A 24499-nucleotide genomic window follows, 5' to 3' on the forward strand; every position below is an offset into this window, starting at 1 on the left:
TTTACAGATACTGAAGGACTACTGAACTGACTAACTGATGGGAAGCATACATCAGGGGGTGCATTGCTTCACTCACTCCCCACCTCCACTCCGAATGATCTTCCCAAGCAAGCCTTCAAACAGATGCTCTTTCCACTACAAGCCTCCACTCCCAATGATCTTCCCAAGCAAGCCTTCACACAGCTGCCCCTTCCACTACAAGCCTCCACTCCCAATGATCTTCCCAAGCAAGCCTCTCCACAGCTGCCCCTTCCACTACAAGCCTCCACTCCCAATGATCTTCCCAAGCAAGCCTTCACACAGCTGCCCCTTCCACTACAAGCCTCCACTCCCAATGATCTTCCCAAGCAAGCCTTCACACAGCTGCCCCTTCCACTACAAGCCTCCACTCCCAATGATCTTCCCAAGCAAGCCTCTCCACAGCTGCCCCTTCCACTCAAAGCCCCTCTCAGCAGGATCAATCAACTTGCTCCAGTCACTCAGGGTTGTCATACAGGATCAATGTCCAGTCAGTGTTACCAGTGTCATAATAGGCATACTTTTCTCGTCTGTTTGAGGCCTAAAACTGTCGAGCCTACACCGATTCACAATTAGAGTGTGGTTTAGTGAGCGATGTTTTTCTGCAATTGTTCTGCGTCTGAAACAGGAATATACGATGTTCTGGGTACGAGAATCTGGTAACGCTGCGTCCAGGAGGTGTGCCCATATAGGAGAGGTTGGTGTTCACAGACTAAGCTGGTAACAGGCCTCAATTCAGCTTCATCAAGTACACACAAAGTCATTCCAGCGATACCCTTTGACCCTGTAACGGCATTTGGTAGCAAGCATATCGATACACCTCTTCAAGTCACCATGCACTGTCCATGTCTCACAGCTTTACAGTAAAACAGGGAAAGTTTGGTTTAGTCGGCGCGACATCTGTGGTCATATGCCGGAGAGAGACAGAAGGGGAAGGAATTATAGGAGAAGGGAACAGTTGGAAAGTTTGGTTTAGTCGGCGCAACATCTGTGGTCATATGCCGGAGAGAGACAGAAGGGGAAGGAATTATAGGAGAAGGGAACAGTTGGAAAGTTTGGTTTAGTCGGCGCGACATCTGTGGTCATATGCCGGAGAGAGACAGAAGGGGAAGGAATTATAGGAGAAGGGAACAGTTGGAAAGTTTGGTTTAGTCGGCGCAACATCTGTGGTCATATGCCGAAGAGAGACAGAAGGGGAAGGAATTATAGGAGAAGGGAACAGACCCCAGGAGACAGGACACAACCCCCGATTAATACCTGGTACCCATTCACTGCTGGGTGGACAGGGGCGTAGGGTATCGGAAAAGCCGCCCAAATTTTTCCACTCCACCCAGGAATCGAACCCGGGCTCTCTCGATTGTGAGCCGAGTGTGCTAACCACTGCACCACGAAGCGGCTATAGTTACTCTTGAGACGGGCACCATCGCTCTGGCCCGCCCAGCACTTGGCATGACCCCCTCTATTGATCTCTCCATTGCCAGGTCTCCCCATCTCAGAGAGCCCCACTCTGAACCTCCTGAGTTGAGGTGATATATAAGGTACTCATTGATCCTCCATGGGGTTCAGGATGTTCCAGGAATCCACAAGGCGGGATTAACAAGCTCCGTCTCATCTGGTCCACCCCGGCAGTCCCCAAAGAAAAGGGGCGTGACAGACAGGCCCACGCATAGGACCCCACACGTCGCTGCCATGTCCCGTTCCGCGCTTTGTATTTCTGCCGCCACAAACCACCAGCCAAATAACCAAACCTAACTTAACCTAACCTACGTAATGGGAGGGGGGGGGGGCTTCACCCTCCTCAATCTTAAGGGAGGCAATGCAAGCGGTTTGATCAATAATATAACTGTGTGTGATGTTGTTATTTTAAGGCTTTGACGTTTCGAAAGCCAGAGTCACACCGGACAAATACCCACCAACGGACAGAACGTTCATTGACGGGTAGATTTTTCCGTTGAGATTTTGTGGTCCGTTAAATTCGGGTCCATTAAATCTCCAAGCTGATACTGAAAACTAGCCAACTAATGTGGAGCATACACCTGGGGCGCGTCGCTACACTCACTCACCGTCCATATTCCCGGCAGTGCGACCACCCTGTCCCTCCCGGCAGGACTGGATTCCTTGCCCCAGCCATGAGTTATGAGGGCATCCACTTGGCCTCCTCCACCCAGGGTTGTCTCGTACACAAACAACCCTGTGAGCAGCATCAACACCCAGGCCACATGCATGCCACACGCCCACACAGCCAGAGTTGGGATTCACAGACTTAAGCTGGTGACGGGCCTCGATTCAGTCACTGGTTCAACACAGAGACATTCCAGCGAAACCCTGTGATCCTCCTACAAAGACATCGCCAGGCCTCTCCAAGTCACTCTCCATGTCTCGCAGCCACACAGTAAGCACAAGCCTTCCTGGTTCTACGCGAAATTTGGGCAGCATGGGGCAAAGGATGGGTCATATACCACAGCAGTAACTATGGATGAAAGATATTTGCGTTCGTCACTAATGGGCTGGGTCATCCAAGAGGCCCCCAAGAGAGTCTACTGGCAAAACAGGCTTACACAAACACTATGGGTCGTATTAAGACATTTCGCCGCCCAAGAACACATATTTGACAAGGCTTTCGTGCGAGTTGTGGGCATTTCCAGGAGTAGTTTTATGACCCTGGTGGTAGTTCGACCCTTCTTCTGTACCATGAACCTAGAAACACATATTTGACAAGGCTTTTCTAGGAGTTGTGGGCATTTCCAGGAGTAGTTTTATGACCCTGGTGGTAGTTTGACCCTTCCTCTGTACCGTGAACCTAAAGAAACACATATTTGACAAGGCTTTCCTAGGAGTTGTGGGCATTTCCAGGAGTAGTTTTATGACCCTGGTGGTAGTTTGACCCTTCTTCTGTACCATGAACCTAGAAACACATATTTGACAAGGCTTTCGTGGGAGTTGTGGGCATTTCCAGGAGTAGTTTTATGACCCTGGTGGTAGTGTGACCCTTCTTCTGTACCATGAACCTAGAAACACATATTTGACAAGGCTTTCCTAGGAGTTGTGGGCATTTCCAGGAGTAGTTTTATGACCCTGGTGGTAGTGTGACCCTTCTTCTATACCGTGAACCTAGAAACACATATTTGACAAGGCTTTCGTGGGAGTTGTGGGCATTTCCAGGAGTAGTTTTATGACCCTGGTGGTAGTGACCCTTCCTCTGTACCGTGAACCTAGAAACACATATTTGACAAGGCTTTAGGAGTTGTGGGCATTTCCAGGAGTAGTTTTATGACCCTGGTGGTAGTGTGACCCTTCTTCTGTACCATGAACCTAGAAACACATATTTGACAAGGCTTTCCTAGGAGTTGTGGGCATTTCCAGGAGTAGTTTTATGACCCTGGTGGTAGTTTGACCCTTCCTCTGTACCATGAACCTAGAAACACATATTTGACAAGGCTTTCCTAGGAGTTGTGGGCATTTCCAGGAGTAGTTTTATGACCCTGGTGGTAGTGTGACCCTTCCTCTGTACCATGAACCTAGAAACACATATTTGACAAGGCTTTCCTAGGAGTTGTGGGCATTTCCAGGAGTAGTTTTATGACCCTGGTGGTAGTTTGACCCTTCTTCTGTACCATGAACCTAGAAACACATATTTGACAAGGCTTTCCTAGGAGTTGTGGGCATTTCCAGGAGTAGTTTTATGACCCTGGTGGTAGTGTGACCCTTCTTCTGTACCGTGAACCTAGAAACACATATTTGACAAGGCTTTCGTGGGAGTTGTGGGCATTTCCAGGAGTAGTTTTATGACCCTGGTGGTAGTGACCCTTCTTCTGTACCATGAACCTAGAAACACATATTTGACAAGGCTTTCCTAGGAGTTGTGGGCATTTCCAGGAGTAGTTTTATGACCCTGGTGGTAGTGTGACCCTTCTTCTGTACCATGAACCTAGAAACACATATTTGACAAGGCTTTCGTAGGAGTTGTGGGCATTTCCAGGAGTAGTTTTATGACCCTGGTGGTAGTTTGACCCTTCTTCTGTACCATGAACCTAGAAACACATATTTGACAAGGCTTTCCTAGGAGTTGTGGGCATTTCCAGGAGTAGTTTTATGACCCTGGTGGTAGTGTGACCCTTCCTCTGTACCGTGAACCTAAAGAAACACTCATTAGAACCCAAATGATCCCTTCTTTAGCCTTTAGAAATAAATGTGAGAAATGAAAATGTCTTGTAATATCAACCTATATATTGCTATGTTCCAATACTGGTTGCTTGATTGATACAGATGTCCCTCAAATAGCACAGTTTGCAATAGATCGGTTTTATACGGATTGCCATAGACGATCTTTAAGGATTTTTACATCTCCTGCTTGTCGGGAAACTTAAAAATCCTTAACAATCATCTTCGAAAATCCACATAAAACCAAACCGCGCTAATGAATTACTTAAAAATCCTGAACAATCATCTTCGAAAATCCACATAAAACCAAACCGCGCTATTGAATTACTTAAAAATCCTTAATCATCTTCGAAAATCCATATTAAACCAAACCCGAGCTATTGAATTACTTAAAAATCCTAAACAATCATCTTCGAAAATCCACATAAAACCAAACCGCGCTATTGAATTACTTAAAAATCCTTAACAATCATCTTCAAAAATCCACATAAAACCAAACCCGAGCTATTGAATTACTTAAAAATCCTTAACAATCATCTTCGAAAATCCACATAAAACCAAACCCGAGCTATTGAATTACTTAAAAATCCTTAACAATCATCTTCGAAAATCCACATAAAACCAAACCGCGCTATTGAATTACTTAAAAATCCTAAACAATCATCGAAAATCCACATAAAACCAAACCTGAGCTATTGAATTACTTAAAAATCCTTAACAATCATCGAAAATCCACATAAAACCAAACCTGAGCTATTGAATTACTTAAAAATCCTTAACAATCATCGAAAATCCACATAAAACCAAACCGCGCTATTGGAAACTACTATTTGACGGACGACTATTGAAATGAAAGACTTGGGAACGCACTCACCCCTATATTTACACCCCCAGCCTTGTTCTCTTTCCTGCTGCTCGTCAGTTAGCAAATATGAACGATTGTTAACACATCAAGATCATGGCTTAAGATGCAAACACTCAGGGTATGGGAGGGGGAGCTGGAGAGTTGAGCAACAGTATAGCCCAACCAAATTGTCTGGTCCATTTCGGCGGAGGCTACCATGGGTCCATCTCCCCCTTCTGCTTTGCCATATAGTCCCAACATATAGTTTTTCCTTACATATGAGAGGTTGGGATAGGTCTTGGGACTGTGTGGGAGACCAGAGGAGAGAAATAGACCCATGGTAGCCTCCGCCCAAATGGACTTGTCAGTTTGATTGGACCTTATGTGAGCAAAGCATGGTGTGTGTGGTTGAATATATGAACGCAACCGGTCTGCAAGAAGCCCATTGGTCTATACTGGGCTGCCCCTGTCTACCTACCACGAACGGCAGTGTGGCTCCCATCATCCACCTCCCCCACAGCCACCCAGCCCATTCCACTCGTCATCCATCCTGTATCTCTCACCCACTATTTCCTACCGAATCTTTTCATCCATAAACTTATCTAACCTCTTTTTGAATGCATTTAAACTACAGGTAACTCTCGATTTGTGCGAGTTTGGTTTACGCATTTTTGAAATACCGCGTGGTCCAAAATCCAAATAAATGTTTAATTTACACGTTTTTTTCACGTATACGCGATATTTTACGGAGTGTCCCCCAGATGTCTCACGCAAGTGGACTCACACGGCCACACAGTTCTTCCCACGCGGCGCTTGAACAACAATACAGTACCCACGCTGCTCAACAACAACAACAACACCCTCGCTGCTGTGCTACCACGAGGGGAAGGGCAGCCAGAGGAGGAACCACGAGAGGGAGAGGAGTCAGAGTGATACGGTAGGCAATAGAGGTACAAACTGACCTCTTGTTGGATTTACGCAATGACCTCTTCAAGGACACAATACTCGCTTAAAACAAGAGTTCCCCAGGCAATGCAATCCAGATATGACCCACCCCAAAAAATTATATGAAGGAAAATTACATATAAGTAGAATCTGGTACTGTTGACATGAGGCTCATCAAACCTTACCTGCCATAACTGAAGACCTTGAGGCTCATCTTCCGTACAGTATTCAGCAAATTCCTTAAAGTATATCATGGCTGCGAGGAGTATCGGGACAGTTGACAGAAGATTGACAAGTCCAAAATATATCTGCAATAATGAGAAAACAAATTAGTCTGTGTATACATTAATAAATTCAATATCGGTACCTCTGTGTGTGTGTGTGTGTGTGTGTGTGTGTGTTTACCTGGTGTGGTCCCATCTCCAAATCTACATTTATCCAACTTTTCCTTCAAGCTTTGCACACTCCTCGCCAATACCACATCCTCACTTAGTCTGTTCAAACCTCTATATTTCTTTGCGGGAAGCTATATTTCTTTATGTCTATCAAGCATCTTCCCTTCCTCAACTTTTTGCTATGTCCTTTTGTGTTCCTGGTGCTAAGTCCTTCTTTTGGTACTAACTCCTCGATGTCTACTTCTTCCATTTTGCTCAATCATTTGTAGATTTGTATTAAGTCTACCCTTTCTCTTCTTTGTTCCAGTGTTGGTAAGTCCATTTTCTTTAGTCTCTCCTTGTACATCAATCCCTCCCTGCATTTGTATTCTTTCTAGTGTGTGTGTGTGTAAGTAAGTAAAGTAAGTAAGTAATGTTTATTGCCATAATATACACACATTGATATATACATATATATATATATATATATATATATATATATATATATAATTCTGGCACTAATCTAGCCTGTCAAGTCAAGCTTCCCGACAGACTGTATATTTATTTCATTGTACTATTATTATCTTTCTAAAGGTTGCAGATAGCTCCCAACCATAAAGCTAAATACAAATATACAATAAATAACAACATTAACTATAATACCAGATGAAGTTATAATAGTTATATCTAAAATGTTAACTATAATAACAACTACAACAGCATCAACAATAATAATAACAATAATAATAATAATAATAATAATAACAATAATAATAATAATAATAATAATAAAAATAATATGGACAATAGTACTATGCAATTCACTGATTAGATTTAATAATGTAAATTTGTGTTCATGTTTCAGGAATAAATTATAATTTTAACCGTGATTGTTTTGGATTGCAAATAAGTGTGTTTTACTGACTTTTTAAATAGAGAGAAATTATTACTATTAAGGAGATTTTTTATTTCTACTGGCAAAGAATTCCAAACTTGAGGTCCTGAGCATAAAATACTATTTCTGAAAAGAACTGTCCTGAACTGTGGAGAGATAAGATTTATATTGTTCCTGCTAGTATTATGCACTGTATTAATAACTTGAAAAGGATGAGTTCCATGCATCAGTGCGAGGTTTTTATAAATAAATAATTGTAGAAAATAACAATGAATGTTTTAAAATTAAGAAATCTATGTGTGGAAAATCGTTATGTGTGGAATCAAACTTGTTCATGTAAAACATACACCTAAATATCTTATTTTGAGAAACCTGAAGATTTTAAGAAAGGAAGGCCACGACACGCCCACACAGATACACAATAAATGAGATGCGGGTAACAAAGTGTATAATAAATACTGATAAGTGCTTCTTGTGTAAGGCTATTTCTTATTCGATACAGTATGCCACATATCCTAGATAGTTTATTTGCAACAGAATTAATTTGGTATTTCCAATTGATATTTTGATCTATGACAACGCCCAAAAACTTAGTATAAGAAACTCGTTCAAGTACTTTTCCTTCAAGTGTTATAGGTGGCATGTTAGTAGTGACTGATCGGTTTTGAAAGATAATGTATTTTGTTTTAGTGATATTTAACCTTAACTTATTATGTTTAAGCCACATATTAATTGAATTGAGCTCATTATTAATGTTTATATGCAAACTATTTATATTTTTATCATCTAATAGTAAATTAGTGTCGTCAGCATAAATGGTATACTTAAATTTATTACTAGCATTGACAATATCATTAATATAGATGAGAAAAAGTATAGGTCCTAGGATAGATCCATTTTGATAGGCTTGAAAGAAGAATATTTAGAATTACAGTAAACAGCTTGAAATCGATTTGTTAAATAATTTTTGAATAATTCTAAAGGAACTCCCGAATCCCAAAATTACTAAGTTTACTTAAAAGAATTTTATGACATAGCGAATCAAAAGCCTTAGAAAGATCTAAAAAAATTCCAACTAAATAATGTTTCTTTTCCAGATATTTATACACATTATTGGTAAACTGAAATATGGCCGACTCAGTAGAGCGCCCTGGTCTAAAACCATGCTGACAATTCGAAAATAAATTATTTTTCTCAATGAAATTTACAAGACGAGTGCATATCACTTTTCAAAGACTTTACTGAACACAGGAAGAACTGATATAGGTCTGTAGTTATTGACATCATCTCTATTATCTGACTTAAATAATGGAATAATTTTAGCTTTCTTAAGTTCGTCCGGAAAAACTCCTTTCTTTAATGTGAGGTTAACTATGTGTGTTAATGGCAAGGAAATTATGCTGGCAGTTTGTCTTACGACCAAGGGAGAAATTTCATCAAAACCAGATGATGTACCTTTTAATGTCTTAAGAAAGTTTTCAATTTCTATCTGTGTAGCTGGTGATAAGTATACCAAGTAATTAGGTGAGTTGTGTAAATATGTCATATATTCATCCCCTACTATATCATGATCTAGCCCCCCAGCCTTCAAAAAATGGTCATTAAATGTTTCAGAAATGTCAGTACAATGTGGCTTTAATTCAATAACTGTATGTTTAGCACCTGTGCATCTACCAAGAATAGTATTAATGGATCTCCAGTGTTGTTTTGGATTACCTTGGCTATTAAGTAACTGCTCTTGGTTATACTTCTTCTTGGCTAATTTTAAAAGTGACGTTAATTTATTTCTATATATTCTATAAGGCTCCTTAAACGTTAAAGGCCATTTATGAGCTAGTTTTTCAAGTCGATGTTTTCTCTAATACTATTCTTAAGAGCTAGAGTAATGTGTGGACTACGTTCCTTTTAAAACTAAATTTAATTTTTCTTTCCGGAAAACACTTATCAAAACATGTTTTAAATTTACTGTAAAATAAGTTGTAGGCCTCATTAGCACATATACAATTTAATGTGTCACTCCAATTAGTTTGTGAGAGACTATTACTAAATTTTTCAAGGAGTCCTGATTAAATATTCTTTTAGTTACGTAAGTGGGAGAAGGATGACGATATTTATCACATTTAAATACAGAGATTACTGGGTAGTGGTCACTGATATCTGTCTTTAATATATAATTGGCAGTATTACTTTCAATCTGAGATGACCAAACATGATCAATTAACGTGGATGAAGTTGAAGTTACTCGAGTAGGCAAGGTAGTTAGAGGAAATAAAGAATAGCTGTACATTATATTAATTAAATCCTGCACATTGTCATTATTACATTGTAACAAATCTATGTTTAAGTCTCCAAACACAAAAACCTCCTTGTAATTTTTATCTTTAATTAGGGATAAGATTTCATTAAGTGAATTGTGAAAATTATTTATACTGCTTTGAGGTGGTCTGTAAATACAAAGAAATAAATAAGTATTAGCATTACATATTGCTTCGATTCCCAAGCATTCCATAAAAGGTTCCAATTTAGAAAATTCATTGATCACAGAAGATTTGTACTTACTAGAGATATAAATGGCCACTCCCCCACCAAACCTGTTTCTGTTATTAGTGAACATTTCATATTCCGGTAGTCTGTACAGTGGAGAAATATCTACATCTAAGCGGGTTTCTGTGCGTGTGTGTGTGTGTGTGTGTGTGTGTGTGTGTGTGTGTGTGTGTGTTTACCTAAATAACCTGGTTCCATATCTACTTTTCCCAAACTTGGACTTAAAATAACCTGGTTCCATATCTACTTTCCCCAAACTTGGACTTAAAATAACCTGGTTCCATATCTACTTTTCCCAAACTTGGACTTAAAATAACCTGGTTCCATATCTACTTTTCCCAAACTTGGACTTAAAATAACCTGGTTCCTTATCTACTTTTCCCAAACTTGGACTTAAAATAACCTGGTTCCTTATCTACTTTTACCAAACTTGGACTTAAAATAACCTGGTTCCATATCTACTTTTCCCAAACTTGGACTTAAAATAACCTGGTTCCTTATCTACTTTTACCAAACTTGGACTTAAAATAACCTGGTTCCTTATCTACTTTTACCAAACTTGGACTTAAAATAACCTGGTTCCTTATCTACTTTCCCCAAACTTGGACTTAAAATAACCTGGTTCCATATCTACTTTTACCAAACTTGGACTTAAAATAACCTGGTTCCTTATCTACTTTTACCAAACTTGGACTTAAAATAACCTGGTTCCTTATCTACTTTCCCCAAACTTGGACTTAAAATAACCTGGTTCCTTATCTACTTTTCCCAAACTTGGACTTAAAATAACCTGGTTCCTTATCTACTTTTCCCAAACTTGGACTTAAAATAACCTGGTTCCATATCTACTTTTCCCAAACTTGGACTTAAAATAACCTGGTTCCATATCTACTTTTCCCAAACTTGGACTTAAAATAACCTGGTTCCATATCTACTTTTCCCAAACTTGGACTTAAAATAACCTGGTTCCATATCTACTTTTCCCAAACTTGGACTTAAAATAACCTGGTTCCATATCTACTTTCCCCAAACTTGGACTTAAAATAACCTGGTTCCTTATCTACTTTTCCCAAACTTGGACTTAAAATAACCTGGTTCCATATCTACTTTTCCCAAACTTGGACTTAAAATAACCTGGTTCCTTATCTACTTTCCCCAAACTTGGACTTAAAATAACCTGGTTCCATATCTACTTTCCCCAAACTTGGACTTAAAATAACCTGGTTCCATATCTACTTTCCCCAAACTTGGACTTAAAATAACCTGGTTCCATATCTACTTTTACCAAACTTGGACTTAAAATAACCTGGTTCCATATCTACTTTCCCCAAACTTGGACTTAAAATAACCTGGTTCCATATCTACTTTCCCCAAACTTGGACTTAAAATAACCTGGTTCCTTATCTACTTTTACCAAACTTGGACTTAAAATAACCTGGTTCCTTATCTACTTTTCCCAAACTTGGACTTAAAATAACCTGGTTCCTTATCTACTTTTCCCAAACTTGGACTTAAAATAACCTGGTTCCATATCTACTTTTCCCAAACTTGGACTTAAAATAACCTGGTTCCATATCTACTTTTCCCAAACTTGGACTTAAAATAACCTGGTTCCATATCTACTTTTACCAAACTTGGACTTAAAATTGTGGATCTTCCTTGCCCTCATTGCTAACTCATTCCAAGCCATGGGTGTGAGTCGGGGTCGGTAAAAATATCTCCGATTGTGACTCCTGTAACCCCTAAATGACGCAATCAATCTAAGGGGTGCTTCCAGGGAACACAAAAGACAGCCGTATTTCAAGTACACTTCTCGTAAAGCCTCAATTAACCCAGTATCAGCGGGGGTCATGTTTCTTAATGGTCCCTCTAAGCGAGAAAAATGAGAAAAAATCACCCCTCACACAAACCATTTCATAATATATATCAAAGCATTTGTGATCAGATTATGTATCATCTATTTTGGGGGGTTGATATCATGGCATGAATTTGGCCCATCGCTGCTACATGGTAAAGCCACAAATTTGGCTCATCGCTGCTACACGGTAAAGCCACAAATTTGGCCCGTCGCTGCTACACGGTAAAAGCCACAATTTGGCTGTCATACTACGGTAAAGCCACAAGTTTGGCCCATCGCTGCTACACGGTAAAGTTACAAATTTGGCCCATCGCTGCTACACGGTAAAGTTACAAATTTGGCCCATCGCTGCTACACGGTAAAGCCACAAATTTGGCCCATCGCTGCTACACGGTAAAGCCACAAATTTGGCCTGTTGAAGCTACCAGGTTAATAAACATCTTACATCATATCAAGCTGGTTCTAATGATATAAGCGATTCATAAATCCTTATTGTAATTACTCTGGAAATTACAATAAACTCTAAAAAAGCCAAATTTTCATATTTATCGGACAAAAAAAAATTCATAAAACAAAAGTTGCAGATATTGAAGCAACAAACTCAATTTTTTTATTCATTTATTTATTTATTTTTTTACGTCGTGGCCTATTGTGCTGGTACGCCAAGACCTCCGGCTGCGGGTCACTTGTCCTTTAGGGGTTAAGATGCGTTTGATGTTGTGTGTGGTGTGACGAGGTTTGAGGGAAGGAATTATAGGAGAAGGGAACAGTTGGAAAGTTTGGTTTAGTCGGCGCAACATCTGTGGTCATATGCCGGAGAGAGACAGGAGGGGAAGGAATTATAGGAGAAGGGAACAGTTGGAAAGTTTGGTTTAGTCGGCGCAACATCTGTGGTCATATGCCGGAGAGAGACAGAAGGGGAAGGAATTATAGGAGAAGGAACAGTTGGAAAGTTTGGTTTAGTGGCTAACATCTGTGGTCATATGCGGAGAGAGGGTGCAACATCTGTGGTCATATGCCGGAGAGAGACAGAAGGGGAAGGAATTATAGGAGAAGGAACAGTTGGAAAGTTTGGTTTAGAACATCTGTGGTCATATGCGGAGAGAGACAGAAGGGAAGGAATTATAGGAGATGCGCAACATCTGTGGTCATATGCGGAGAGAGACAGAAGGAAGGAATTATAGGAGAAGGAACAGTTGGAAAGTTTGGTTTAGTCATGCAACATCTGTGGTCACATGCGGAGAGAGACAGAAGGGGAAGGAATTATAGGAGAAGGAACAGTTGGAAAGTTTGGTTTAGTCAACATCTGTGGTCATATGCCGGAGAGAGACAGAAGGGGAAGGAATTATAGGAGAAGGGAACAGTTGGAAAGTTTGGTTTAGTGGGCGCAACATCTGTGGTCATATGCCGGAGAGAGACAGGAGGGGAAGGAATTATAGGAGAAGGGAACAGACCCCAGGAGACGGGACACAACCCCCGACAAATACCTGGTACACTGCTGGGTGGACAGGGGCGTAGGGTATCGGAAAAGCCACCAAAATTTTTCCACTCCGCCCGGGAATCGAACCCGGGCTCTCTTGGTTGTGAGCTGAGTGTGCTAACCACTGCACCACGAAGCCCCCTAACACAGCAGCAAAGACTCGCTAGAAAACACTCAGCTGGGCACTAACCTGGAGCAGCATAACCCGGTTCTTTCTGATGGCGGTGAGCCCCAAGAAGCTTGCCAAGGACCCGACCAACCATATATACTCCCATTTCAGTGGCTGCAAGGAAAAAGACTTATTAAAATGTTTCCCATAAATAAAATAAAAAACAGAATATACAAGAAAAATGCATAAGACTTGTTAAAATGTTTCTCATAAATAAAATAAAAAACAGAATATACAAGAAAAATGCATAAGACTTGTTAAAATGTTTCTCATAAATAAAATAAAAAACAGAATATACAAGAAAAATGCATAAGACTTGTTAAAATGTTTCTCATAAATAAAATAAAAAACAGAATATACAAGAAAAATACATATCCTGCAATGAGCGTCTCCGTAGAGCAGTGATTAGGGTGCCTAGCTACAAATCCATGGGCTTGGGTTCGAATCCCAGCCTTGGCAGTCAGACCACTCTCCCCTCACACCCTCCAGTCACTGAGCTTGAGAATGGAGTGTTTCAGAAATGTCTTAACTAATGCTGGCTAGACCACTCAGCTGGAAACTCCTCAGTCTCCTCAAATGACCTTAATGTAAGTAAATAAAATTATAAATACAGGGAACTCTTGATTTACGCGAGTTTGGTTTACGCGTTTTTGAAATACCGTGTGGTCCAAAATCCAAATGTTTAATTTACACGTTTTTTTTTCATTAAACGCGATATTTTACGGAGTGTCCACCAGATGTCTCACGCAAGTGGACTCACACGGCCACACAGTTCTTCCCACGCGGCGCTTGAACAACAATACAGTACCCACGCTGCTCAACAACAACAACAACACCCTCGCTGCTGTGCTACCACGAGGGGAAGGGCAGCCAGAGGAGGAACCACGAGAGGGAGAGGAGTCAGAGTGATACGGTAGGCAATAGAGGTACAAACTGACCTCTTGTTGGATTTACGCGATGACCTCTTCAAGGATACAATACTCGCGTGAATCCAGAGTTATGTACCATCCATTAGTGCAAGTAGATGGATCAAAACAAAGAATGAAAACTCTTAACTCTAAGGTTCGTTTTCTAAGAGAGCTTATTGTTGACTCACCTGAGGAACTTCAAGCTCTTCTATTTCAAGGATGAAGATATCCAGCCTGTCGAGGATGTCTGGGACCATCTTGATCAGCATTAACAGCGCCAAGAGGAGGTGTGAGAAGACGCATTTTCGAAGCCGCCCCTTGTTGAGCGCGCTGCCAGACACAAGGGACAAATAGACACACAAATAATTAGATATTTCAGAAAGGTTGTAAAGTTTGGTTTAGTCGGCGCAACATCTGTGGTCATGTGCCGAAGAGAGACAGAAGGGGAAGGAATTATAGGAGAAGGGAACAGTTGGAAAGTTTGGTTTAGTCGGCGCGACATCTGTGGTCATATGCCGGAGAGAGACAGAAGGGGAAGGAATTATAGGAGAAGGGAACAGTTGGAAAGTTTGGTTTAGTCGGCGCAACATCTGTGGTCATATGCCGGAGAGAGACAGAAGGGGAAGGAATTATAGGAGAAGGGAACAGTTGGAAAGTTTGGTTTAGTCGGTGCAACATCTGTGGTCATATGCCGGAGAGAGAGACAGAAGGGGAAGGAATTATAGGAGAAGGGAACAGACCCCAGGAGACGGGACACAACCCCCGATTAATACCTGGTACACTGCTGGGGGGACAGGGGCGTAGGGTATCGGAAAAGCCGCCCAAATTTTTCCACTCCGCCTGGGAATCGAACCCGGGCCCTCTCGGTTGTGAGCTGAGTGTGCTAACCACTGCACCACGAAGCCCCCTAGATATTTCAGACATTGTAGCATGTTTTAACCTATTTTGCAACATTGCTAATAAAATCATACTATTACTTGATCTCTTTTCATAGCTGTACATCTAAGAAATTCGGTGATCTTTGACTAACTGGCGACCATGCAAATTAACCAACATGTTCGCACAATGACCAGACTTTTATTTTTTTCGTCCATGCCTATAACACTGGTAGGCTTGCTTAAGGGGCCTGGATGGTAGTTGGCCCCAGCCCGTCATGGCGCAGGCAAGTGTTTATAGTGGCGCCATCTTCCCTTGGCTCATGCTGCCCCCTGGAACTCCTCCTTGATTCACTTGGACGGTTTCCTCTAGAGTCCGGGTTGATGGGTGGTCTTCAGGACAGCATGTGGGTAGTTTTAAGCCACTCGGCGGTGACTGAAAAATCCCAGGTGGTAGCGTGGGGATTCGAACCCACCCGCGTCGTCCATCACGCGGTGAATGTGGGCCCAGCACGCTACCACTCAGCCACCGCCTACTTCAACAATCCAACTACTTTAACCCAGTAGCAGCGGGGGTCATGTTTCTTAATGGTCCCTCCAAGTGAGAAAAATGAGAAAAAATCACCCCTCACACAAACCATTTCATAATATATATCAAAGCATTTGGGATCAGATTATGTATCATCTATTTTGGGGGTTTATATCATGGCACAAATTTGGCCCGTCGCTGCTACACGGTAAAGCCACAAATTTGACCTGTCGCTGCTACACGGTAAAGCCACAAATTTGACCTGTCGCTGCTACACGGTAAAGCCACAAATTTGACCCATCGATGCTACACTGTAAAGCCACAAATCTGACCCGTCGCTGCTACACGGCAAAGCTACAAATCTGACCCATCACTGCTACATGGTAAAGCCACAAATTTGGCCCATCGCTGCTACACGGTAAAGCCACAAATTTGGCCCGTCGCTGCTACACGGTTAAAACTCCACTCATCCATATTTCACAGGTTCAAATCCTAAGAGTCTGCATTTTAAGATCTATCAATTATAATTAAAAGAAAAGTCTGGGTATTTTACATTTATCAAAATTATCTTTATTATAGGCTAAAAGAATCAGCCTCTTGGGGAGTTCAAAGGCCTATACACCCAAGAGGGAAGAACTTTAACCCATGAAAACAAGAAAAAAGTTAATAAAAGAATCTAGCAGGAAACTCCAGCCCACTCTTAAACAAGTGTAAATTCTCAACATTCACAGCATTATTAAGAAGCAAATTTCAAAGTTAGTTGCACATGAATTAAGCCTCTAGAAAATCGCTCTTGTTTGGGGTATAAGGTATTTTTTTTCTTCTTTTTTTTACGTCGTGGCCTATTGTGCTGGTAGGCTTCTTCCCGGTGGATCCTGATGGTCGGCCCAAGGCTTCTTCCCGGTGGATCCTGATGGTCGGCCCAAGGCTTCTTCCCGGTGGATCCTGATGGTCGGTCCAAGGCTTCTTCCCGGTGGGGCCTGATGGTCGGCCCAAGGCTTCTTCCCGGTGGATCCTGATGGTCGGCCCAAGGCTTCTTCCCGGTGGGGCCTGATGGTCGGTCCAAGGCTTCTTCCCGGTGGGGCCTGATGGTCGGTCCAAGGCTTCTTCCCGGTGGGGCCTGATGGTCGGTCCAAGGCTTCTTCCCGGTGGGGCCTGATGGTCGGTCCAAGGCTTCTTCCCGGTAGATCCTGATGGACGTCCCAAGGCTTCTTCCCGGTAGATCCTGATGGTCGCCCCAGCCCATTCTGGCGCAGGCAAGTGTTTATAGTGGCGCCATCTTGCACTGGCTCATGCTGCCCTCCCGGAGCTCATCTTTAATCCTAGAATCTAGAGTCCGGGTTGATGGGTGGTCTTCAGGACAGCATGTGGGTAGTTTTAAGCCACTCGGCGGCGGCTGAAAAATCCCAGCTTGGTGGCACCGGGCGGGGATTGAACTCGCGTCCTCCTGAACGCGGCGCTGTCATGCTATCCATTCAGCCACCGCCTCCTCGTGTGTGAACTCGAGCTCCAAAACTTGAGCACAAAACTTTTTACTTCTAAAAGATTTGTAAAAAGACTGTGATTTGCGGGAGGGGTTAGATCGGCTATATTTCCTTCACTTCTATGATTGAAAAAGTTGGAAAGTTTGGTTTAGTCGGCGCAACATCTGTGGTCACATGCCGGAGAGAGACAGAAGGGGAAGGAATTATAGGAGAAGGGAACAGTTGGAAAGTTTGGTTTAGTCGGCGCAACATCTGTGGTCATATGCCGGAGAGAGACAGAAGGGGAAGGAATTATAGGAGAAGGGAACAGTTGGAAAGTTTGGTTTAGTCAGCGCAACATCTGTGGTCATATGCCGGAGAGAGACAGAAGGGGAAGGAATTATAGGAGAAGGGAACAGACCCCAGGAGACGGGACACAACCCCCGATTAATACCTCGTACCCATTCACTGCTGGGTGGACAGGGGCGTAGGGTATCGGAAAACCCGCCCAAATTTTTCCACTCCGCCCGGGAATCGAACCTGGGCTCTCTCGGTTGTGAGCTGAGTGTGCTAACCACTGCACCACGAAGCCCCCTCACTGAATTGTAGCAGCCACTTTTTGTTCCATTCCTGAAGCTTGATGTCTTCTAGGAAATCCACAGACAAGGTGTTAAAAGGGTTTACATAATCACGTCATTCCTTTGCCATAGTCTGGGTAAGAGATAGCCATGCATAGCTAATCAAAATAACCACAATGGCAAAACATCAAAACATCAAAATGCCGATGTTAGAGTATAGCACAGAGGTGACTACTTGTCTTGTCAAACATCCCAGATTTTACTCTTGATAAGGCATAATTTTGAGTCAAGCTTGATGACCACAAACTTCTGATTCTGAAATAATGGCACGGAAATACATATCCGTTAATGCGCAGAATAAAATTGATAGAATGCAAATTGTATGTTAAATATATGTAATGTTTATGTGGGAAGATCTACACATTCTTTGGAAACCAGTTCTGTATTTCTGTTAACAAGGACAAAACATGGAGACCTGCAGCAGCGTTCCGAAAGGAGGCTCATTTTTTTTTTACGTCTAGGCCTATAGAGCTGGTAGGCTTGCTTGAGGGGCCCGGATAGTGCTCAGCCCCAGCCCCATCATGGCGCAGGCAAGTGTTTATAGTGGCGCCATCCTCTCTTGGCTCATGCTGCCCCCCGGAACTCCTCCTTGATTCACTTGGACGGTTTCCGCTAGAGTCCGGGTTGATGGGAGGTCTTCAGGACAGCATGTGGGTAGTTTTAAGCCACTCGGCGGTGACTGAAACCCCAGGTGGTAGCGTGGGGATTCGAACCCGCATCGACCATCACGCGGCGAACGTGGGCCCAGCACGCTACCACTCAGCCACCGCCTACCCATAGTCACTTATTCAACATGTAATAAGCTCCATGAAAGGCAATGATAATGTGTATTTTGCACAAACTTTGCTTCAACAGAATGGTGCGTGAAAAACACAAACTATTTAGCTACAGAATAAATATGCGCATTGCTGCCAATATTATTTGATTTACGACTTAAACTCTTTCAAGAGGAGGGTTCAGGTAACTCTTGATTTACGCGAGTTTGGTTTACGCGTTTTTGAAATACCGCGTGGTCCAAAATCCAAATAAGTGTTTAATTTACACGTTTTTTTTCACTTATACGCGATATTTTAAGGAGTGTCCCCCAGATGTCTCACGCAACTGGACTCACACGGCCACAGAGTTCTTCCCACGCGCCACTCGAACAATACAGTACCCACGCTGCTCAACAACAACAACAACACCCTCGCTGCTGTGCTACCACGAGGGGAAGGGCAGCCAGAGGAGGAACCACGAGAGGGAGAGGAGTCAGAGTGATACGGTAGGCAATAGAGGTACAAACCGACCTCTTGTTGGATTTACACTGTTTTGGATTTACGCGATGACCTCTTCAAGGACACAATACTCCCGTGAATCCAGAGTTACATGCATCAGGACGCCTATCCTCCCGAAATAGCTTTATCTCTTTGGACACTCAACTCTATTCAGGAGCAGTAAGTAGCGGGCTTTTTTTTTCATTAGTGGAATGGATGAGCTCTTAACCCAGTAGCTGCAGGGGTCATGTTTCTTAGGTTAGGTTAGGTTAGGTTGGGTTGGGTTGGGTTGGGTTGGGTTGGGTTGGGTTGGGTTGGGTTGGGTTGGGTTGGGTTGGGTTAGGTTAGGTTAGGTTAAAGGTCAGGTTAGGTTAGGTTAGGTTAAAGGTCAGGTTAGGTTAGGTTAGGTTAAAGGTTAGGTTAGGTTAGGTTAGGTTAGGTTAAAGGTCAGGTTAGGTTAGGTTAAAGGTCAGGTTAGGTTAGGTTAAAGGTCAGGTTAGGTTAGGTTAGGTTAGGTTAAAGGTCAGGTTAGGTTAGGTTAGGTTAGGTTAAAGGTCAGGTTAGGTTAGGTTAGGTTAGGTTAAAGGTCAGGTTAGGTTAGGTTAGGTTAAAGGTCAGGTTAGGTTAGGTTAGGTTAGGTTAAAGGTCAGGTTAGGTTAGGTTAGGTTGGGTTAGGTTAGGTTAGGTTAGGTTAGGTTAGGTTAGGTTAAAGGTCAGGTTAGGTTAGGTTAGGTTAAAGGTCAGGTCAGGTTAGGTTAGGTTAGGTTAGGTTAGGTTAGGTTAGGTTAAAGGTCAGGTTAGGTTAGGTTAGGTTATAGGTTAGGTTAGGTCAGGTTAGGTTAGGTTAGGTTGGGTTAGGTTAGCTTAGGTTAGGTTAGGTTAGGTTAAAGGTCAGGTTAGGTTAGGTTAAAGGTCAGGTTAGGTTAGGTTAGGTTAAAGGTCAGGTTAGGTTAGGTTAAAGGTCAGGTTAGGTTAGGTTAGGTTAGGTTAAAGGTCAGGTCAGGTTAGGTTAGGTTAGGTTAAAGGTCAGGTTAGGTTAGGATAGGTTAGGTTAGGTTAGGTTAAAGGTCAGGTTAGGTTAGGTTAGGTTAAAGGCCCCTCTAAGCAAAATACTGAGAATCATCACTCACGCAAACCATTTCATAATATATATCAACGCATGTGTGATCAGATTATGTATCATCTATTTTGGGGGGGTTATATCAAGACAGAAATTTGGCCCGTTGCTGCTACACGGTAAAGCCACAAATTCGGCCCATCGCTGCTACACGGTAAAGCCACAAATTTGGCCCATCACTGCTACACGGTAAAGCCACAAATTTGGCCCATCACTGCTACACGGTAAAGCCACAAATTTGGCCCGTCACTGCTACACGGTAAAGCCACAAATTTGGCCCATCGCTGCTACACGGTAAAGCCACAAATTTGGCCCATCACTGCTACACGGTAAAGCCACAAATTTGGCCCATCGCTGCTACACGGTAAAGACACAAATTTGCCCCATCGCTGCTACACGGTAAAGCCACAAATTTGGCCCGTCGCTGCTACACGGTAAAGCCACAAATTTGGCCCATCGCTGCTACACGGTAAAGCCACAAATTTGGCCCATCGCTGCTACACGGTAAAGCCACAAATTTGGCCCATCGCTGCTACACGGTAAAGCCACAAATTTGGCCCATTGCTGCTACACGGTTAATTCATGTGTTTCAGTGGTGAGCAATTGACATTTCCACTATTAACAGCATCTTACAGGCGCCAACCACACATTACTGGTGAGATCCTGTTTTTTTTTTATATATAGCAAATGATACAGCTCAAGGGCACAAGAAAAGTAAACAATAATTAAAAAAAAGCCCGCTACTCGCTGCTCCTAAAAAGAATCCAAAGAGGTGGCCGAAAGAGAGGTCAGTTTCGGGAGGAGAGGCGTCCTGATACCCTCCCCTTGAAAGAGTTCAAGTCGTAGGCAGGAGGAAATACAGATGAAGGACAATAATAATAGCAATACACTAGTAGCAAGGCACAGCCAATGCTCTCGCTACACATGGGTCAAAACTCTATAGAAGGGATTGCTAGGGACTGCATGAGGAGACAAGTAGTCACTAATGACTTACAGTTGTGACAAGGTCTTCTTTGTGGGCCAGCTGTAATAACCAAATATTATATTATATAAGAAGCCGTACAGACCATGGAAAAAGGATAAAAGAAACCTCATTTAAAACTCATTAAAATTCCATAGTAATGAACAGTCAAGGCTCATTCTGAACTCTCAAATATTGACTGCAAAAATTACCAAGCCCAGGAAACATGTCCCCAGACCCACCACGGAACACACAACTACGCCAAGTGTTGCAATATTATTTTAGGAATGTTAAGCACCAACTTCCACAATGAAACGTTCACAGAAACGTGTGTGTTTCAAGCAAAGACCACCAGTCAAGCATCACTTCATCATTTTGCATGGTGTCATGACCCTCCCTGTGGCCGCCAGCCATCTCATATGCACATGCGCCACAGTGGCTGAGTGAGGCTTCTGGGCTCTGCCACCATTGCTAAGCCGTAATCATACGTCAGGCACAAGGTTTTCACCAGGCCAGACCCCAATCAATCCAGACCAGGGATTGGGCCGAGTGCTTGCTGTGAGCAGGGATACAGAGCTCTTGAGGGGATAGAGTCCCTTGACCCACAGGAGGAGGTCACAAATATATGTTTATGAAGTCCCTAACATATACTCTTGTAATCTATCATAACATAACCTAGCAGCCGCTGCAGCCGGTCCGTTGACGAGTGTCGGGTGTCAACCCCCACCCCCCACAACCGCCGGCCAAATCCATCCCACGCCGTGTAATTTTTGACAGCCCAAACCTCATGTCAAACATATTTAAACTACCCCAACCCAACTTTACATAACCTAACCTCTAACAGTGGGCTTTACCTCCCTCGACCCCCCTCTATTATAACCTCCTAGGGAAAAAGACCCTAGAAGTAGACCAACTATAGGGAAAAGTCATGTTGAATATATTTAAACTACCTTAACCGAACTTTACATAACCTAACCTCTAACAGGGGGCTTCTCCCCCCTCGACCCCCTTCCATTATAACCTCCTAGGGAAAAAGACCCTAGCAGTAGAGCAAATATAGGGAAAAGTCATGTTGAATATATTTAAACTACCCCAACCGAACCTTACATAACCTAACCTCTGACGCAGGGCTTCTCCCCCCTCGACCCCCTTCCATTATAACCTCCTAGGGAAAAATACCCTAGAAGTAGAGCAAATATAGGGAAAAGTCATGTTGAATATATTTAAACTACCCCAACCAAACCTCTAACGGGGGGCTTCTCCCCCTCGATCCCCCTCATAACCAAGGTAGGGTATGCCCCCCTGGACCCCTCCACATTATAGCCTCCAAGGAAAAAGATCCTATTTAAGAGATTTTGGTGGGAAATTTCGGAAGCCCATTTTCCAGTGATTTAGCCGTCCCCGAAAAAACCCGATTCCCCAGAAGTCCCCAGGCTTGTGTTCGGGGTAGGGCGGATTTCTTGTAAGGAATTAACGCTGTTTTGACCTTATATATAGTTTAACATAATCCCACCTCAAGCTAATACCTGGTAACTTTTCACTGCTAAAATGTTGTAACCTGTCCTCAGTTTGGCTTCAGCCCTTCCCAGCTGTTCCCCGTCCCTCCATCCCGGGCCATCCCAGCTGATCCCCGTGCTTCCATCCCAGGCCGTCCCAGGTGATCCCCGACCTTATACCCCAGGCCGTCCCAGCTGATCCCTGTCTTTCCACCCCAGGCCGTCCCAGCTGATCCCTGTCTTTCCACCCCAGGCCGTCCCAGCTGATCCCTGTCTTTCCATCCCGGGCCGTCCCAGCTGATCCCCGTGCTTCCTTCCCCGGGCCGTCCCAGCTGATCCCTGTCTTTCCACCCCAGGCCGTCCCAGCTGGTCCCCGTGCTTCCTTCCCCGGGCCGTCCCAGCTGATCCCTGTCCTTATACCCCGGGCCGTCCCAGCTGATCCCTGTCTTTCCACCCCGGGCCGTCCCAGCTGATCCCTGTCTTTATACCCCAGGCCGTCCCAGCTGATCCCTGACCTTATACCCCAGGCCGTCCCAGCTGATCCCTGTCTTTCCACCCCGGGCCGTCCCAGCTGATCCCCGTGCTTCCACCCCGGGTCGTCCCAGCTGATCCCCGACCTTCCACCCCAGGCCGTCCCAGCTGATCCCTGTCTTTCCACCCCAGGCCGTCCCAGCTGATCCCTGTCTTTCCACCCCAGGCCGTCCCAGCTGATCCCTGACCTTCCACCCCAGGCCATCCCAGCTGATCCCCGTGCTTTCACCCCAGGCCATCCCAGCTGATCCCCGTGCTTTCACCCCAGGCCATCCCAGCTGATCCCCGTGCTTTCACCCCAGGCCGTCCCAGGTGATCCCCGTGCTTTCACCCCGGGCCGTCCCAGCTGATCCCTATCTTTCCACCCCGAGCCGTCCCAGCTGGTCCCCGTGCTTCCACCCCAGGCCCTCCCAGCTGATCCCCGTGCTTCCACCCCGGGCCCTCCCAGGTGATCCCCGTCCCTCCACCCCGGGGCGTCCTTCCAGCGTGGTCAGGGCTGTCAGGCGGGTCCGTGAGGGCGGGCGCCGCGGGCAGTGCCAGGAATGGTGCCCGCCAGGCTTCTCGTGTTTCTCACCTAATCTGGTAATGCGGCGCCACGGTCTCCCGGTGCACGAAGTCGCTGCCGTCTGTCCCGCTCACCATGGGCCCGTCACGGGACGCCATCCTGCCCTCCCGCCCCACGCCCGGCCGGGTCAGGGAGGCAAGGTCGTGTGAGTGGCGGGGCGGCGGGTGACCTCCTCTCCCTCTGCGGCAGCCTCAGCCACTGGCCCCCCGTGTGTCTGACTGTGTCACCTGTGGAGGCGCCGCCAACAATAATAATGACGTCACCGCCTGTGCACGGACCAACGCAGAAAACGGACGTGGACGCGGATTGCAGGGGGGACAACATTATAATGATTGCACGGGGGACAACATTATAATGATTGCACGGGGGACAACATTATAATGACTTCAGGGGGACAGAAGGGACGAGTACACAGATTTCAGGGGGACAGGATCGCTACGCCTCCACAATATGGTGCTATTATACAGGTGGGCTTCCCTATATATATATATATATGTAGTGCAGCGACGGCCTGATGGACGAGCCTCCCATAACCCACTTGGCCAGGGGTACATGTTTGGCCGACGCGGTGGAGCGGGTCTCCGTCACGGTGGTCGCGGGTTCAGTCCCGGGCGGCCGGGAACACCCTCACTCTGTCTTGATTAACTTCTCGTGTTATTTCGATACACGCAGAGGACGTGTTGAGAAATAGGAAGGATTTAGAAAAGAAGCTCGTCCGGGCATTACATATATATATATATATATATATATATATATATATATATATATATATATATATATATATAGATATATATATATATATATATATATATATATATATATATATATATATATATATATATATATATATATATATATAATATATATATATAGCT

General features: G+C 43.9%; 1 protein-coding gene and 4 long non-coding RNA genes across 14 annotated transcripts in view; 2 read left to right on the plus strand and 3 right to left on the minus strand.

The window, feature by feature from the left end:
• The window catches only part of LOC127002378 (uncharacterized), a 20724-nt gene extending 20115 nt beyond the window's left edge, over positions 1-609 (plus strand). Inside the window, exon 2 of the long non-coding RNA XR_007756112.1 lies at positions 8-609. This is a non-coding gene — a long non-coding RNA (uncharacterized LOC127002378). The remainder of the gene's footprint in view (positions 1-7) is intronic.
• LOC127002352 (protein jagunal-like) overlaps positions 1-23858 on the minus strand; it is a 27403-nt gene extending 3545 nt beyond the window's left edge. For 8 of the 9 annotated variants that reach the window (XR_007755998.1, XR_007755996.1, XR_007755997.1 and 5 more), the window contains exons 1-5: positions 23634-23858; positions 21066-21095; positions 14385-14526; positions 13310-13402; positions 6154-6276 (exon numbers count right to left, since the gene is read on the minus strand). Coding sequence is in view for 2 of the 9 variants with exons in the window: in XM_050868240.1 (XP_050724197.1) it covers positions 6154-6276; positions 13310-13402; positions 14385-14526; positions 21066-21095; positions 23634-23722 (477 nt within the window). In the remaining 7 variants the exon portion in view is untranslated. The remainder of the gene's footprint in view (positions 1-6153; positions 6277-13309; positions 13403-14384; positions 14527-21065; positions 21096-23633) is intronic. The other variant, XM_050868241.1, reaches the window with a different exon arrangement.
• On the minus strand, positions 744-4453 carry LOC127002373 (uncharacterized). Its single transcript, XR_007756103.1, has 3 exons — positions 3947-4453; positions 3434-3639; positions 744-2715 (listed from the first exon to the last, which is right to left on the minus strand). It is a non-coding gene; the product is annotated as an uncharacterized LOC127002373 (long non-coding RNA).
• Positions 10464-11814, minus strand: LOC127002382 (uncharacterized). Of its 2 annotated transcripts, XR_007756127.1 has the most exons (4): positions 11389-11814; positions 11217-11302; positions 10830-10915; positions 10464-10614 (listed from the first exon to the last, which is right to left on the minus strand). It is a non-coding gene; the product is annotated as an uncharacterized LOC127002382 (long non-coding RNA). The 2 variants fall into 2 exon arrangements; XR_007756126.1 differs by lacking the exon at positions 10830-10915 and having other exon boundaries at positions 10464-10657.
• Positions 18884-21059, plus strand: LOC127002376 (uncharacterized). Its single transcript, XR_007756108.1, has 5 exons — positions 18884-19217; positions 19320-19383; positions 19428-19604; positions 19635-19681; positions 19899-21059. It is a non-coding gene; the product is annotated as an uncharacterized LOC127002376 (long non-coding RNA).
• Positions 23859-24499: the final 641 nt, after the last annotated feature.

This window comes from Eriocheir sinensis, chromosome 23 (assembly GCF_024679095.1).
Source record: "Eriocheir sinensis breed Jianghai 21 chromosome 23, ASM2467909v1, whole genome shotgun sequence".
In the NCBI taxonomy this organism is placed as follows: domain Eukaryota; kingdom Metazoa; phylum Arthropoda; class Malacostraca; order Decapoda; family Varunidae; genus Eriocheir; species Eriocheir sinensis.